This window comes from Poecilia mexicana, unplaced genomic scaffold, assembly GCF_051168715.1.
Source record: "Poecilia mexicana isolate PSO_F unplaced genomic scaffold, ASM5116871v1 scaffold_10, whole genome shotgun sequence".
Classification (NCBI taxonomy): domain Eukaryota; kingdom Metazoa; phylum Chordata; class Actinopteri; order Cyprinodontiformes; family Poeciliidae; genus Poecilia; species Poecilia mexicana.
In genome coordinates this window covers 18391502-18408887 of record NW_028263379.1, presented here as the reverse complement: position 1 = coordinate 18408887, position 17386 = coordinate 18391502, and the positions used below count along the sequence as shown (strand labels likewise).

The 17386-nt window shown below is 36.5% G+C and overlaps 1 protein-coding gene across 1 annotated transcript in view; it reads left to right on the top strand.

Moving 5' to 3' along the window:
- Nucleotides 1-9396, top strand: part of klhl4 (kelch-like family member 4) — a 37301-nt gene extending 27905 nt beyond the window's left edge. Inside the window, exons 6-11 of the mRNA XM_014992152.2 lie at nt 1731-1917; nt 1998-2222; nt 4840-5002; nt 6000-6212; nt 6593-6764; nt 8234-9396. Coding sequence (XP_014847638.1) covers nt 1731-1917; nt 1998-2222; nt 4840-5002; nt 6000-6212; nt 6593-6764; nt 8234-8293 — 1020 coding nt within the window. The 3' untranslated portion in view covers nt 8294-9396. The remainder of the gene's footprint in view (nt 1-1730; nt 1918-1997; nt 2223-4839; nt 5003-5999; nt 6213-6592; nt 6765-8233) is intronic.
- The last annotated feature ends 7990 nt before the right edge of the window (nt 9397-17386 follow it).

Genomic DNA, 17386 nt, shown 5'->3' with positions numbered 1-17386 from the left:
GACAATAGTATTTTACTATGAGGATGAAGATATCGAAATCACCCAACATAGTCCATTAACTGGTGAACAGAAAACATCACTGCTTTAGACAAGCGTGAGACATACTAACTAGAGCGTTAGGTGTTTGGGTTTAATCCCGGTTGGCCAGTGAGAGTCCAACTGGCAGTAGAAACACTGTCCTGAATAAACCAAACCACGAAACAGTGTACCCATCCATGCCATGCCACTCTGTGAAAACGAGGCATAAATCTGTTTTCAAAAAGTGTTTTAATACACGTAGCTTCAAACGTATTCCCTCTTTTGTCCTTATTGGCAAGAAGTGTAAAACTATCCCTCCCCTTCATTAATTTATAGCTTTCTACAACCTATCATGCACATAATTTTCACTATTTTATTAAGGAAAAATGGAGAGAGGTGGAAAAAAAAAAAAAACAAACAAAAAAAAAACACCCACAGCACTAGTGCTTGCAAACGCCCCCACCCCAAAAAACACTGCAGCAGATGGTTTAATAAATAAAACAAAATGCTGAAAATATGATCTAATACACCAGATATTTCATCCACTTCTTTAGGAGAGGTTGTTTTCCGTGAGGCAAGTAAACAGAAAATAAATAACTGTTATTGTCAGAGCTGGAAGTGTTGCTTTGAATGAATAATGGAGGGTTTTTAAAAGTACTTGTGGGCATGGGAACATGTCAGTATAAGAACTTCTTAGTATACGATTTACCGTTTTTCATCTAGTAGTTTCTGGGTTAAATGGATTTGTGTGAGTGAGAATTTTCTAAATAGTTCAAAAAATAATATATAGTGCAAGAGAGTCCTCCTAAAGTAGCTTGATAAATGTCTTGGTTATCTCATATAAATCAGATATTATGCCACTTTATTATATGACAGTGATCAGATAGCTCCATTGCTCCGAGCACAAAAGAATAAAATCTTTATATTTCATCTGACAGACAGGGCCCTTCTCTAACATCTACTACATGAAAATAAATTCAAACTCTTTCTTAACAAGATAAATTAGACTCAGCTAGTCACAGATTAAAATTCATTATTCCATCCAATTGAGATTAAATTCAAATTGAATTTGAAATTATAAGGTGTTAATGTTTACTTAAAAATATAGAATAAAACTGTACAATTCAACACAGTCAGACAGGAGACAAAAAAAAAACTGAGCAGCTAATGTCCACGTTGAAAGTAAACAGAAATAAAAAATGTGCATGATGGGCACAATAACGCTGGAAATAGAACAAAAACTGTCAGTGTTATGACAGTCACTGCAGGTGGCTCTTTGACTATTATTTTATCATTTTTGGCATGTTCTGCCCAACAGAACAGGGATAAAATATAATGAGACATTCCCCAGATTTCTAAGACTATACAAACATAAGAGACAGAGTGTGACAAGGTTACCTCAAGTAGTCTGAACTAAAAGTATTTTAGAAAAGGAAAGTTTAACCTTAGTGTAGAAAGAAGATATGCTGGCTATATCCTAAACCCAGAACTAAAAGAGAAAAATCTACAAGAGATCAACAACAAAATCAAAACATCTGCCTGCCTTTTTATTAAAACACTTTTATGAAGCGTGTAAATTTCAACAATAAAAAAAGAAAAAATATTCATGAATTAATTTCTAAATTAATTTTACTTTGATAAAATGAGATAATTATTATCCATAGAGTTCCTCATAAAATTCTGACATTTTGAATGTTGTCCATGCAATCCAGCTCCTTGCAGATCTGGAAAACAACAAGATGTTCTCTGATGATCTGGAATGTCAAAAGCTTCTGATGGAGGCCATGAAATACCACCTGCTGCCCGAACGACGGCCCATGTTTCAGAGCCCAAGAACAAAACCTAGAAAGTCCACAGTGGGTGCACTTTATGCTGTGGGAGGAATGGACGCTACGAAAGGTTTATAGCAGCTCACACACACTGTTTGCCAGTACAGACTGACTGATCAATTACTAAAACTGTATTTGGTGCTTTTCTAGGCTCCACCACCATCGAGAAGTACGACTTGCGAACAAATACTTGGGTCCAGGTTGGAGTCATGAACGGACGGCGGCTGCAGTTTGGTGTGGCGGTGATTGACAACAAGCTCTACGTAGTCGGAGGGAGAGATGGGCTGAAGACGTCCAACATGGTGGAATGCTATAATCCTGTCAGCAAAGTTTGGTCAACTATGCCTCCAATGTCCACCCACCGTCATGGGCTTGGTAAGTGTTGGCAGTGGAAAGGAAACAGTATAGACGAGTCTCGATAAAATATCTTTTATAGGACCATCCAGTCATTTACTATAGGAAATTGCATGTGGAAAAGTTGTTATTTTTGGCAGGTTTATCACTGAGTCATCTAATTACATATACCAGCTTATCTAAGACTCTGTTTATGGTTTTAGCATCTCAGTTGAAGTTTTGCATCATTAATAACTGCTGGATGAAGTTCAGAAGGGTCAAAAATAGCATCCTGTAAAAAAAGAAAAAAAAAAAAAATCTCACTATTCCCCCTGGACATTTGATATTTTCCCGTACCCCTATCAAAGCTTAGCGAGCTGTACTGACCCTGCTCTGCCTTATCATTCCCTGCCCAACACATCTCATATCAGAAGGGTTTTGATTTGCAGTTGAAACAGGTCCTGCTCACAGAACAGGGAGATCTTGTCAAAGCATTCAGCTCACTCGCCCAGTGTGGTAGGAGGTATCAGCGAGCCCAGGAGAGCACACTGTACAGATTACCAGCGCTGTCTTTGATTTTTCCTGAAGCAAAATGTTTCTCACAGCTTTTGCTTATTTTTGCGCATATTTTCAGCTTGAATATATTTAAACTTGGTGGCTGCGAGCACCACTGCACGCCCGCTCCACACTGCGCCCGTTGTGGGGGGGAGACAAGAAAGACTTGGTGTTTGTTTTTTTTGTTTTTTTTCCATTAGAAAGCTACCAGTTGTTAAGAAAAAATACCTTTATTAAAAGCCACAGAGTCGCTCTGAATGAGTCTGGAGCCTAATGTCCCCTGGAAATAAAAAAAACTCTCACCAAAGGAAATAAGGGTTAAACAATAAAAAAGTCTATTGTGTTCAAAAATCCCCCACATTGTTGCTGCTGGAAACCACTTTCCTCTTAGACTGGAATGAGAAATAACAATGCTGTTTTATAGTCTTTCCTGTTTTTAAGAAATTTGATCTGCTAAATGTCTCAACTTGCTTCAGCATGAGAACTATATCTCTGTGGAGTTCTAGTCAGTAACTCTTGGAAACGTATTTGCTTATGCGTGCTTTATTATAGGAATGTTTGTTGACTTTTGAACCAAAGACGAATGGTTGATTATATGTTTGAGTAGAAACATTTTGTGTTATATCGCAAGCAGCATAAAATCACAAAAAGTCAAATAAATTAACCTAATGCTGCTTCTTTGTATTTGCAGGATTGGGGAAGGTACATTAAACTATATTAAAGTACATACATAAATTACGTCATAATCTACCAAAAACCCACACAAGGATAAATTCTTCACCTCTCTATTAAAAGAGGATTAGATTTCTATATTTTCTCAGGGTTAATCGTTATTCAATTAAAAGAAGCAAAACAAAACAAACAAAAAAAAAAAGGAAAAAAGAAGATTAACACCTTAACTGAAGGCTATTTTGGTAAAAATTTAACAAGGTCCAGTATTATAGAAATTAGGACTGATATAGAGCAATTAATTTCTAATAGGCTCTTTATTCAAAACAGACTTTCCATTTCCTGAGGGCATCAGCTTCATTCATACAAGGTGGGAAAAACCTTCCCAGCAAAACAGAAGGAGATGTTGGTGAAACTACATCAGTAAGTTGATAGGGAAAAAAAAATATTACAATTTGAAAGGTCAGGACAGCATCATTAGTAAAAATAAAATCAGCTTGTTATAGTTAAACCCAAAATTAAACCTGTGGCACATTTAGATTTAAAATAATTTTCATTCAACCTACTTTATTTCTAAAAGGAAATCAGACAGGTAGCTTTCTATTGATAAAACTTTATTTTAGATTAAGTAAAACACTGAACATTTTTTTTTTTTTAAATTCCCCTGCACTTATTTATACGTTAATCTTTTTTTTTTTTTTTTTTTTTACCATTTTTAATAGGAAAATATTTTTTCTAACCTTTACTCTAATCCAGCCCATCTTTGAACTACTGACTGGCTTTCTGCATGTTTCCATGGATACGTTTAGGATTTGTCTAATGTGGTTCATGTGTTACGGCCGGGAAAGCCTCCCAGTCATCACCATAACCTTGAGCTTCTTCCACTAGGTCACTCTAAAATATTAATATTATTTCCCGCCAGAAGAAACGTGATTAAAACACACAACACACACACTTTGTGTGTTGCTGCCAGCCTCGGCCAGCTCTCTCTTGAAGAAGATATTTTGATCTGACTGAGACATACCTGGTTAAAGAAAAGAAATGTTTGAACATGTATTTAAGGGGACTATTAATAATTTTGGCCCTAACTGGATTTTGTGAGAGTTTCTTCGCAAAATCCAATTTTGCGAAGAAAAATTGGATTTTGAAAAAACTGAAGAAAATCCAAAAATCACAAATGTGGATTTTGTGATTTGGCAAAATCACAAAATTCAGAAAGGCCAGTTGAAGTGGACAGGAGGGCAAAGGTCAACATTAAAGAAGCATTGGTTGCTTTTTAGTGTAAAAGATATGAACAACTTTAGATTAAATCAATATTGAAAAATAGAAATAAAGTTCTTCAGACTAATGTTCCAGTGGTGTGCTTATACATTCTCCTCATTCACACGTTACCTGTACTTTTCACTAAAACATGAATCTCCCTTGTTCCGATTAGGCATTGCGGTACTCGAGGGTCCCATGTATGCAGTCGGAGGCCATGATGGCTGGAGCTACCTCAACACAGTCGAGCGTTGGGACCCACAGGCCAGACAGTGGAACTACGTGGCCAGTATGTCGACTCCACGAAGCACCATGGGAGTCACAGCACTCAACGGAAAGTATGTTCCACCATCCTTCTTTCACTAATGGGCTTTTCATCATTTGAGCAGCAATGTGTTTTGGTTGCATTGTGCAAAACGTAGGCCACGCTAAAGGTGACAGAAGTTTTCAGTTATTTGTCTTGCTCTCAAAACCTGTGTTGCGCTTTTCGCATGGACTTAGATTACATTGTTACTCTTGGCATGTGTTTATGTGCAAACTCTACAAAAATAAGGTAAAACTGAATCTTAAAAACCAAACATCCCATCATGTTTTCTTTCAAGAGTAAAGGACAGAATTACCAAAAGGTTAAAGAGTCAAGCTGACATTAATCCAATAAAAACAGATGGACACTATAACTGTAACAGCAATATACTTGCTATGTTTGTTTCTGGTCTAAGTGTGAGATGCCAGCAGCTCACAGGAAGTGCTGTCCTGTGTTCACAGGCCAGCTCTGCACATAGCTCCAGTGTGTACATCTGCTAAGGAAACAGGAAAACAAGCTGCTGCTCGGCTTAGCTTCATTCACTATTCAGTGCTAAAGCTCTTTTAACAGTTAGGTCAAAAATAGACAAGAAAACAGCTTCACTAGCATCTATGATCTATTGATAGGGCTGTGAATAACAAGCATGTAATACAATGATGTAATCTTCCCAGGGAAGAACATTCTCGAGGAAACAGCCTTGCTATAAAAAAAAAAAAAAAAAAAAAAAATATATATATATATATATATATATATATATATATATATATATATATATATATATATATATATATATATATATTTTTTATATATATATATATATATATATATATATATATATATATATATATATATATATATATATATATATATATATATATATATTTATATATATATATATATATATATATATATATCCTGTATTTCTGAGTTTCTATCATCCTCTCTTGAGTTTTTTACTTATCCAAGTTTATTTTATTGCATTTTGCAGAACAATATGTCAGCAATATAATCTTTTCTCTTTTCTTCCTCAGGCTGTTTGCAGTCGGTGGGCGAGATGGCAGCTCGTGCTTGAGGTCGATGGAGTGTTTCGATCCACACACCAACAAGTGGAGCATGTGCGCACCAATGTCCAAGAGGAGAGGAGGTGTGGGCGTAGCCACGTACAACAACTTCCTGTATGCTGTGGGTGGACACGATGCCCCCGCTTCCAACCACTGTTCCAGACTCTCTGACTGTGTTGAGAGGTCAGTGAATGCTCCACAAACACAATGCTGTTGTTTTACCACTATCCCCATCTCATCAACAGAGTGGAAAGCGGCTCCTGATCCCCCACCCTGTTCCTGCATTTTTTTTTTTGTACACATGGTTGTACTTTAATGAGATGTTTACTCAACAATGTGGAGATCAGGTTTCACATATGGTTGAATTTCATGGAGTCTGGCACCCTCTGGTGGTGATGAGGCTTTACTACCCTTTTCATTCTTTTTTGTCTGTACTGTGTGTCACAGTCTCCTCGAGCATCTGGCTTGTCATTTATGTGGAGAAACGTTTTTCAGAGATGTAAAATTTAAGTGCAGATGAGTCGGATCACTCAGTTGATCTTAACAACGTTTTCCAATTACAGATATGATCCAAAGACGGACACGTGGACCACTGTGTCCTCTCTCAGCGTTCCCCGGGACGCAGTGGGAGTTTGCTTGTTGGGCGACAGGCTCTATGCAGTTGGTGGATATGACGGCCAGTCGTATCTCAAAACTGTCGAGTCCTACGATGCACAAAACAATGAGTGGACTGAGGTAATCACAAGTTTTCATCATATATTATTGTAGTTCATGCAATATAATATTTTTATAAAATAGCATGTGAGAAATTAAAATCTTTTCATTTAAATTGGTTGTAGTTTAAAGTTTTTGCTGATTTTCATTAATTACTCTGATTTGCTCCTAATTTGTTCCCAAAGGATTAGTTTTTTATAGTTATTTCAAGTTTTTTATGTCTAAATTTGTTGCACTATGAGTGTGAATTTTATTAAATTTTCATAAGTCAGCCTATTTCACTTCTCCTCAAACTCTGAAGTGGTTGTGAGGGACCATTAAAAGATTCAGACTTTATGCTGGAAGTGTGTAGCTTTAATAAAGTTGCTCCTTTCATAAAAATCTGCTGTATCAAGTCCTGTATTTATTATATGCCCGCTAACCCTAACCCTAGGATTACAATGGCTACACGCAACTTCTATGCAGCATAGTTGTAAATGTGTCCCTAGTCCAACACGCTTGAAATCAATAGGTAAACTGCCTCACTAGCACACAGTCAAATGTGTGCTAATATTAGCTCTGTTAATGAGCTAATATTAGAGCCAGGTTTGCTCAAGTAGAGAGACTGCTAAAAGTTGCAGGAGTCCGGCTGTTGAGGACTGGAGTTTGAGACACTGGATTACAAAAACTTTCTTTTAACACTGGCCATGGCTGTGTAAAAACAAACATCAAACAAAAGGCTTTCTAGAAAAATGTTGGTGACAATAAGTGTATAAATTGCGACACTGTAGGTAAACAAATATTTGAGACATTTATGGTGGATATTTTTGGTCATTTTTTTATTTTAAATAGCTATACATATATGTAGTTACTTTATTTAAATGTGAATATACAAAAATGAAAAAAAAAAATACTACACACGTTATTTAGATTATATGTAGCATGTCATAGCATTTATAGTGTATTTTTTTGTATTTTTTATTTTAAATAGCTATACTTATATATTGTTACTTTTTTAAACGTGAATATGCAAAAAAGAAAAAAATAAATGCTACACATATTCTTTAGATTTTGATTAGTTTATCAGTTTCATAGTGCATCAGTGTTGATATTTTTGAAAAACATTTTTGTGAAAACATTTAATTCACAGTTACTTTTTAAAGTATTAAATTCTCTGACTCATACATATCTTATAAAAAGCTTAAAAGAAAAGATCACAAAGATTATATGTCATCCACTGAGACATTTAAGTGACTACTGTGTTCTGCAAGAATCACGCAAGCTGAAGGGTTTCGTTAAAATCCTTCAGCAACAGAAATCTGATGTAGGTTCTGGGCCCCATGAATATTTTATTGCAGATTTTTTCTTTTTCACAGTTTTTTTTTTTTTTTTTCAGTCTCGGCAACCATGCCTTCATCTGTGCATCAATTGAAGCGTTTTTTTTTTTTTTTTTTTTTTTTTTTAAAGGCGCTCATGAAACGCTGCATGTTAACCTCTCTGTCTCCCTGTAGGAGGTCCCTCTTAACATCGGAAGGGCAGGCGCCTGCGTGGTGGTGGTGAAACTGCCGTGAGAATCTCGTCTCAACAGCAACACAGAGGGCCTACATGAACGAGCGGCAAAGTGGAGTGGACAAACAAAGCAGCAGATTGAGGACACGTCCTTCGAGGGATGAATTATCACATTTTCTTCTTTAACTTGGACATCCAGATCTTTCATTGGGAAATGCAGGCGGAGCCTTGCCCAAAAACCATTGTTTCTGTCATTAGTTGATTTGTCTGCCCAGTGGGTAGGACTGGAGAGACTGGAATGCACTGCGCATTCCCCACATTCTCAAACGATTAAGAACTTGGCCGAAAACATTGCGGATCAGCGCCAAGGATTTGCTGTACTGCGTTCTAAAACCTAACTTGAATGTCCTCAGAATTTTATGTAACATTTACGCTCTAAATAAATGAATTCTGTTAGTTTACAATTAGACAAAAGCGTTTCCTATCAGTGCCATCTCAGACAGTATATTTTTTTGGGTTTATATGTCCCTTTATAGATACTACAACAACAATTCTTATTCTTGTAAATATAAACCAGCGTTTTTTTTTTTTTTTTAACAAGGGTGGTCTGAAGTGATTGTTACTCTTTGGCAATGAAGACCACTGTGATTAAACCTGCAAGTAAAGAGTTAATGATACAGGAACGAAACACACTTATTTGCACCAGTAGCAACCGAACACCAAAGTCAGTCACTTCTTTTACGTGTCTTTTTGTGCATTAAATAAAGGTTTGCAAATCTGTGAATCAAAGAAAATATATCATATTGATATTCCATGTTTCTGTACAGATTTCTGTTGATGTTCTGAAGCTGCATTTGTATTTGTAGACTCATACCCCAACCAATGCTGTCTTTATTGATTGTTCATTTAGTTTAGCTATAACACCTTCAGAACATTTTTTTTTTTTTTTACATTTGCAGTTGGATGTCTTGCTAGTAAAAATGTACATTGTTAGCGTGTTCACCACTACAAAAAAACAAAACAAAAACAACAAAAACAACAAAAACATAATAGTCTAATTATAATTATAATGGATTTTGGGGGGGGCAAATACTATTCTTTGTTTTTGGTATAATTTTGTACAGCATGCAAGCCAATAAAAATAACTTCGGTTTTCTTTGCATGATTCAAATGTGTGGCCTCATAAAAGGCAGATTTTTCTTTTTCTTCTTTCTTCTGGTCCTCATAAAAAAATCTGATCCCATAACTAAACAAACTTTGACATCTGCAGTAATCTCAGTTTTGTTCTCGCTGCAATACAGTCTTCTTCACTCAAACAAGCATGTTTAGAGATGTTGCTCTGTTTTACTCGTCCATTGGCAGGAAACTGTTTCTCCTTGGCTTTTATTTATTCTTTTTAACTGTTTGCCTTCTAAATAGCCGTTCCTCTCCAACTTCCCTCAGCTTGTTTGGTGAGATTTTGAATGCTTTTGTTGACAAAATAGCGGATTATCTGTCCACACATGAAGGTTTTAGCCATAAATCTGCTTGGTGTCTCGGAAATCATAATACCTGACACATGTCAGAGACAAAGCACTTCCACATCCACCATATCACAGACGCAAAGAAAAATATTCCCTTATATGCCTCTAATTCTGTTTGTGTACAGATTTATATTCTGGAAGGTTCCAATCAATTTCCTGCTTTGGCATTTTTTCAGTTACATTTAAGTCCAAAATGATTCAAATTCAGAAACAAGTTTCAGTTAAGAAGGAATGTGACACCACACTCAAAAATGATTAGAAAAACATGTAAAAAGCTTGAAATAAAATGATAATATTTATGAAAGTGTTATATTTTCAATTTAGTTAAAAAAACGGCTGTTCAAAATGATGTAAGATGTACATACAGTCAATGGAAAATTCTTTTTCAACATTACAGCCAGACCCTTCTTATAAATGCTGACCAGATTTTTGCACGTTTGATTTTTTGCATTTATCTGACTCTTTGAAACTGAAGTTTATTTGCCATCAAGCCAATCTTTATCCTCCACCAATTCCCTATTAGGTTCAGCCTGGGACTTTAAACTTCCTTTCAGCCAGAATCAACATGATGGTGAAATTCTAATATTACTTTAAACCTAAATCGTAGACATTAAATTAACAAAATTTTGCATTCTAGACTGGGCGTATAAAGCTTGTCAGTTTGAGTTGCGCTGAAGTGCTAAAATCATTTCTCTTGTGACGAGCTGTCCACTCTGAAGCTTCCTACAAACTTACTATAAACGGACAAATGTCAGCTACAGGTGAGGGAACTTTTATTGATAATAGTGTCACACTTCCTCATTTCATATGATCCCTCAAAAATATTCAGAGCACCTTTGGAGCATTACCTTGAACCAAAATGCATTAGTATTCCAAGACTGAGTCCCCAGATACACTGCTCTGGATGTTTAAAACATTCCCCTCCGTTTTTGACACAAATCTGCATCCACTTAGATACAAATTTGTGTTTATGTTGTACTACCTATACTGTGCAAACAGGTGGTAATAATATTGATAATCAGAAGGGAATAAAAAATGGTAAAGATTCCTACTAAACATTCATAATTAAAATTTTGCTTTGGTGTAAAAAATCTACAGCAGAGGATTCAATCAATTATTTTGATAAAGAAAAAGATTGAAAAAAGAACAGACACTAAGCAATGCAGTAGGCTATGTTGAATTTATAATCTGTTTTTTTTATAGGTTAGTATCATTTTGTAATTATTTAGAGTTAAGATGCTTCAACGGCATGCCTACTATTAGCTGTTTTATTGAAAATTAAGCAGGACAAATGATAATATAAATGTCTTTTACTAAATCTGCTTAGTTATTTAATGTCACATGCTTTTCTAAAAAATAAACAAAAACAAAAAACAAAGAAGATATCTTATTTCCTATTCTCAGAATCATCAAGCACAGTTACAGATAATTGATGTAACACTTTTTATAATATAAAATAAAATACAAAAAATATATCTTGTTAAATTCAAACTTTTAACATCTTCTTTTTACAAGGTAAAGATGCTCAAGTGAAGAAAGCTTAGTCTTTCTTTGGGCATTGTTTTGTCCTTTCAGTTTGTCGCTCAGTGTTAAATAAATTCAGATATTATTCATCTATCCATCCATCCATTTTCTGTACACCCTTGTCCTACTGGGGTCAGGAGGGTTGCTGGTGCCTCTCTCCAGCGAACGTTTCAGGCGAGAGGCAGGATACGCCCTGGACAGGTCGCCAGTCTGTCGCAGGATATTATTCAGTTTCTTACTAATCTAATTACGTAAGCTAAAACACACATATTTAAAAAAAAAAAAAAAAAAAAAAGGATTTAAGTAGAGAATCCTATTTTTAAAAGAGTCAACTTCAAAAGAAACTTTAAATTATGGTTTTGCAAGCAAATTCTTGCAAAAGTCAAGATTGTTTTTATTTACACAAGGATTCCCATTAAAGAATGGAGAAACTCTGATTTTGATAGAGAACGATGTTGATTTAATAAAATGTGATAATATTAATAGCTTTAGTCTGAAGGTTCACCGTCATCCTACAGAAAAACGTCAAGGTCCTGCATTGTGATGTAATCATATCCTAATTCTTCAAGAGAGGGTGCTGTTGCACTGCAGAGGAAGCGTCTACCTTCGCCTAAGGCAGATCAAAATCTCCAATGCCATTACTGCTCATAAAAAATGTCAAACAGCATTAAGAATGCCAAGGACAAATACTTGAGCTAATAACCCTGCATAATTATCGAGACACGATGATGAAATGTTGGGAAATTGGACGTTAAGGCATTCTATTCTGTTACTTTCAAAATGAGCATGTTGCTGAGTTTAAGGGAAGCGTGAAGCCTGAACAAGATGGATTCTGCTCAGAGCGATGATTTGTCAGGTTTTTAAAGGGATTTTGGCATCACAACATTTGAACAATGTCTCATTATTGTATGACAAAGCTTGACAGATTGTTATATTTTTTTTCTGGCTCTGCTGCTAGCCTCTTTGGGAATTTATTTTTCAACTAGAGGAGAAGCTTTCCCTTGCATTTTATCATTTTCGTGACAGTGAACAAAGATTGAAAGTGATGGGAGGAAGACACAACAACACAGCATGAGTTGTAAATGTTTTACTGTACATTTGTACATTGGTCCTGAAGACAAAATATATGGTTAAAGTCTAAAACAGTATTGTATGAGCATTACAATAGCAATGTAATAATAATGCTCAGCAGGACAAAGAATAACATATTCAGGCAAATAATCTGGATTTTACCCCACATATTGCACCAGATAACTGAAAACGCTACATTTGTTATTTTTATTTTCTGGTTTCTAGTTTTTTTTTATGTTATGCTGTCAAAACACAGCCTCCGAATTCAAAACAGAGCAGCCAGCACACTGCTCAATTAAGATGCCTGAAAAGTTTTTGGCAGGATTTGTATGGTTTATGTGTCAAAACAGAAGACTCTAAGAAAGAGTGAGAGTTTCAAATACAAAACAAGCATGCAAGAGCTTTTCACCACAGGAACTAAAGACAAGCGTCACAACAAACTGTCAACTGAAAGTAAGATTCTCTTGTCATGCCTGCTTAACTAAGCCTTTTAACATGGCACGTTTGACGCCTTGGAAAGGGGAGCGACGGCAGGCAAAAACGACGTGTCGTCTCTCCCTGGTTATGGCAAATTGATTTTACTGCTACAATTTTCGTCAAGCAGCTGACTTCAGCAACATATTTAGTATATCAAGCTTTTATTCAGCTCATTTCCCTGGTGAGCTCCGCGTGGAAAAAAAAAAAAAAAAAGTCACCTGAACTAGAAAGCAGGTTTGCCTGAACAAACTTTGGCCTTCTGGTGACACTGAGAGCGATGAAGTATTTAGCTGAGCTTTTATGTGTCCAACAGTGATACAAAGACTGACAGTTGCTTTTCCTGTTTGATCAAAGGCAGCAGACAAGTGCTGGAGAACGTTTCTCCCTCCGTCCCTCCCTCCGAAACCCTGTCTCTGTCTAATCATAGTTGAATACATTGTCATCTCATTATCTTTGAAGAGGGGAAAGATCCCTCCCGTATGAGTGGGCACCGTGTCTCTTGCCCTCAGTCGGGCCCAAAAACTGGTGAAGCGCATTCTCGTCTCATTATGTTGAGTGAGAGATATCAGACACGTCCCATCTGCCCAACGCCCTCCACACACATGCTGCTGTACTGCAGCCATACAAGCTGGAACTGTTCAGCTGTAGCTCTGTGATGCAGCAAGGAAACCAATATTCGAGCCGGGCTTGGACACTGATGTTAACGACATTAATGCTTGGTTAAATATCTCTGCCACAATGAGCAGGCCACAGACTTACTTTTGATTGGATTGGTTCGAGTTTGGCAAGGAACCATGAAACAACCCTCGACTACTCAAGTCATTCGTTGAAAAGTGAAATAATATGACAACTTATCTGGAGATTTGTGGCTGATTTCTGATCTCCTGTTTTTTATAAAGATTCAACAGGCAGATACCACTTGTAATGAAAAGGCATCAGACCAATATACCGCTTTTCTTGAACCTCAAAAACACTTTACAATGAAACTAGCGGTTCCAGTTCACGCACACATCCAGACGCTGAAGGTGGCCTGAAGTGAGGCTGCCACACATCAGCAGCATCTGCCCTTCTGACCACCACCAGCAGACAAGGTGGATGAAGTGTTTTGCCCCAAGGACACAAGATGGAGACGGACAGAGACGGAGCTCCAACCGGCAGCCCACAGATTTGTTTGTTTAGAAACTGCTAAACAAATATGATTTCTCTTCAAGAACCGCATTTACCAGAATATTGTTATTTTAGCCATCCTCCTGTAACTAGTCATTAATGATTTATTTTAAAAGTGAAAGCAAGGTGACGAAGTGTAAAACAGGACTTTGATTATTTTTAAAACAAGGGCAAAAGCACCTGGAGTCAGCATTTAAACTCTTCAGGATGTCACTGCATGTTGGCGATGTTGTGTGCAAATTCAGACACTTGGCTTAATTTTGAGGTTTTCAAAAGACATTTTTAAATTAATCATGTTTCTTAACAGTCGGAACCCAAAAGTTCAAAAGGTTATCTGCTGAAGTTGATTTCAGTCAATGTCCCAAAGATGGGTAGAAATCAACGTCCAGTGGCTTAAAAAAAAAAAAAAAAAATTAAAAATCGCAAAGGAGTGAACTGATCAGTATGTCTCTGTTGTCACAACTTGAGCTGTTATACTTAAGTAGATGATAGTTTAATTTAAAACTAATTAACTAACACTCTAAATATGTAATTTTCTTTTCTATATATTCTCAAACCAACATGTTCCCTGTCCAAGAGCTTAAACAAACCAGATGTGGTTTATTATGATTCAATCATTTATGGTCACTGGTTGATATCTCAAAGAATCTCTAAATATATAATGTAGTTTATTGCTTACATTTTTGTCAAGCAAAAAATATCCCCTATGATAAAAAAAATAACATTTCTTAAAGTTTGCAACAAAAAATACATAATAGTTAGACACATCAAATTACATTACAGATTTTAAACAAACATAATTGAGAAATACCCACCAAGATGGGCTCTTCAATTTGAAAGTACTTGTCCAACTATCCTGTAATGAATGTATGGAGCCCGATGCCAAAAGCCAGCAATAACTTGTGACACAAAAGCCAAATTGGTCCCAGATTCTCTCGACTGGTTCTAACAGATGTCATGGGCTGGTTGCCAAAACATCTTATTGTGGACACACTACAGCGAAACCACAACACTGATCTACATGATGGATGTCAGATCAAAATGAATCCAGCCATGGTTTTACCAGCTTTGAATTCATGCATGGGGAAGCCTGTCAGGGCCGAGAGACGATGTGGACGCCCGCTCACACAGTTTGTCAAGATTTTTCATCCCTACCCCCTCACTCCTCGTTTGAAGCTAGTCATCTGCTGTCGAGCAGCTTGCTGCCAATTCACCAGAGAATCTAGATTCAACATTTGTAGACTTTTCTCAGGAATGGATGCAATTAAACTGCTTTGAGGCTAGAAAAGCCTCGGTTTCCGTACACCTTGCAAACCATCGTTCGGATAGGCCACAGCTTTTCTGGAGGATATGCTTAAATTTTGCATCTGCGCTTGTTTATGTATCTAATTCAGACAGAAAATTGGTGACCATCAGAAGCATTTTTTTTTTTCACAAACATGCCACTTCAAGAGGCTTCGACAAAGGAAGAAACAGACGAAAGTTGAACTTCAAGTGATGTTTCAACATCAATTGGAATAATGAGGATACATCAATAAATCTCATGCATTCAACCAGCTCATTCTTTAAGATGTTTTTTTTTGTTTTTGCATCCTGAAACAGAGATTACAACACAGCTATCCGACTCACAGCATTCCCGAATTCACAGAATTATGTCCACTTCAGAGAGAATGACTCAGTCGGGGGGGAACACTCACTATCTACATTTTAACTGCTTCATTTTCAGACACATTCATATAATGTCCAAAGAAGAAGTCCAGCCCTTCTTGTGTGCCACTATTGTATCTCTTGCTCCTCTTACCCCTATATGGTCTGTCTCTCCGGCACATTACTGCTGCCCGTTGAACGACCGCTTACAAATTGCCTCCAGAACTAAATCACTTCCTTTGTCAGACCCGACTGCCTTTCTTTCCAAGACCCATAGCTTACTGCTATTGTTAGTGAAGATGAACAGCCCACGACAATTAAAGGTGTGGACCATTACTTCTGCTGTAAGGAAGGTTAGGCCCAATGCTTTACAGCCAGAGGGAGAGCACCAGCATATCTCCATCTGTCATCTGCGCCCATAATGGAAGGCCTTGGAATGGATGAAGAGCCAACAAATGTCCGCCGCCTTGCACACTTAGGGTCTGCTTTATGCGGCCGTCCTGGACGTGGAAAAATATAAAAGGTGAGAATATTACAGGCGGTAATGCAGAAATTTCATAGAATTCAATCTGCTATAACAGAATAGGCAAATGTAGCGTGTGAAACAAAATAAAACAGTTTTTTTATGACAACACTTATGCATTCCTACACTCTATGTTTGCACTCTTTCTGATTTAAAAAAAAATCGCAATGAATGCCTTTTACATTCAGGAATCTGAACAATCAATACCAATCTTTTCTAAAAGGTGTAAAATTCTACTGACGTCGTCTGGGAAACAGGTTTCACCACACTTTCATACCCGTTAATTAAGGTTGAAATACAATGTAAAAAATTATTTCAAGAAAGATAAATTACACTCATGAATAGAGTTACTTTCAAAACATAACTTGCTGATAAATAACTAGAGATATGAGGTACGCAGTTGTTTACAATCTCACTTGATGCCTGGATCAAGAGCAAATCAATTCCTGTCGGCTGTTTACAACCAACCATCAAAAACGTGTTTGAATCAGTAAATAGACAAATACATAAACTTTGACACTCACATCATACATAAACTTACCTAGACTCTAAATTTATAGTAAGGTCGTTGTAACTGGCTCTCTGCGCTCAGGGCAGCATGTTTAACGTGTGTGTTTTAGGGACCACGGCCTACTCTGTTAGAAAACGTCACAGCGAGCCTCCAGCTTTCATTTTAACAATTCAGACCTGATCAAATATTCATAAATATGCATCAGTGTGCACAGAGGAAACTTCTTGGCATGACTGGAGAAGCTAACATCCACAGTTTTCTCCGCCTCTTCTTGAAGGAGTACAGCTGATCAGTGACAATGAAAGTGAAAGTGAAAGCTTGTCAGGAAAGCCAAAGGCTTGTGGAATGAGAATTTTGACTTGTTTGAAAGGAATTTGACTGTTTTTTTTTTATTTTGGACAATCAAGATAAATTAAATAACACAATTCTTAATTTTTAAGTAAAGTATTTTATTTTTCTTTCCTTATTTTTTCTCTAATCTCTTCAGTACAATCTTTATAAAAAGAAAATAAAAGACTGTTAATTTATTATAAGTGAGCAAAGTAAAAAAAAAAAAAAAAGCATTAAAACACAAGGTATTGAAGGTGAACATTTCATTTGAGAAAACACTGTTTGCAATTTCAGAGCAGCAACGAATGTCATCCTATCATCGATGTCCCTCTTTTCAAACTATATATATTGAGCAAATGCTTTGCTAGCCCACTTCCTTATA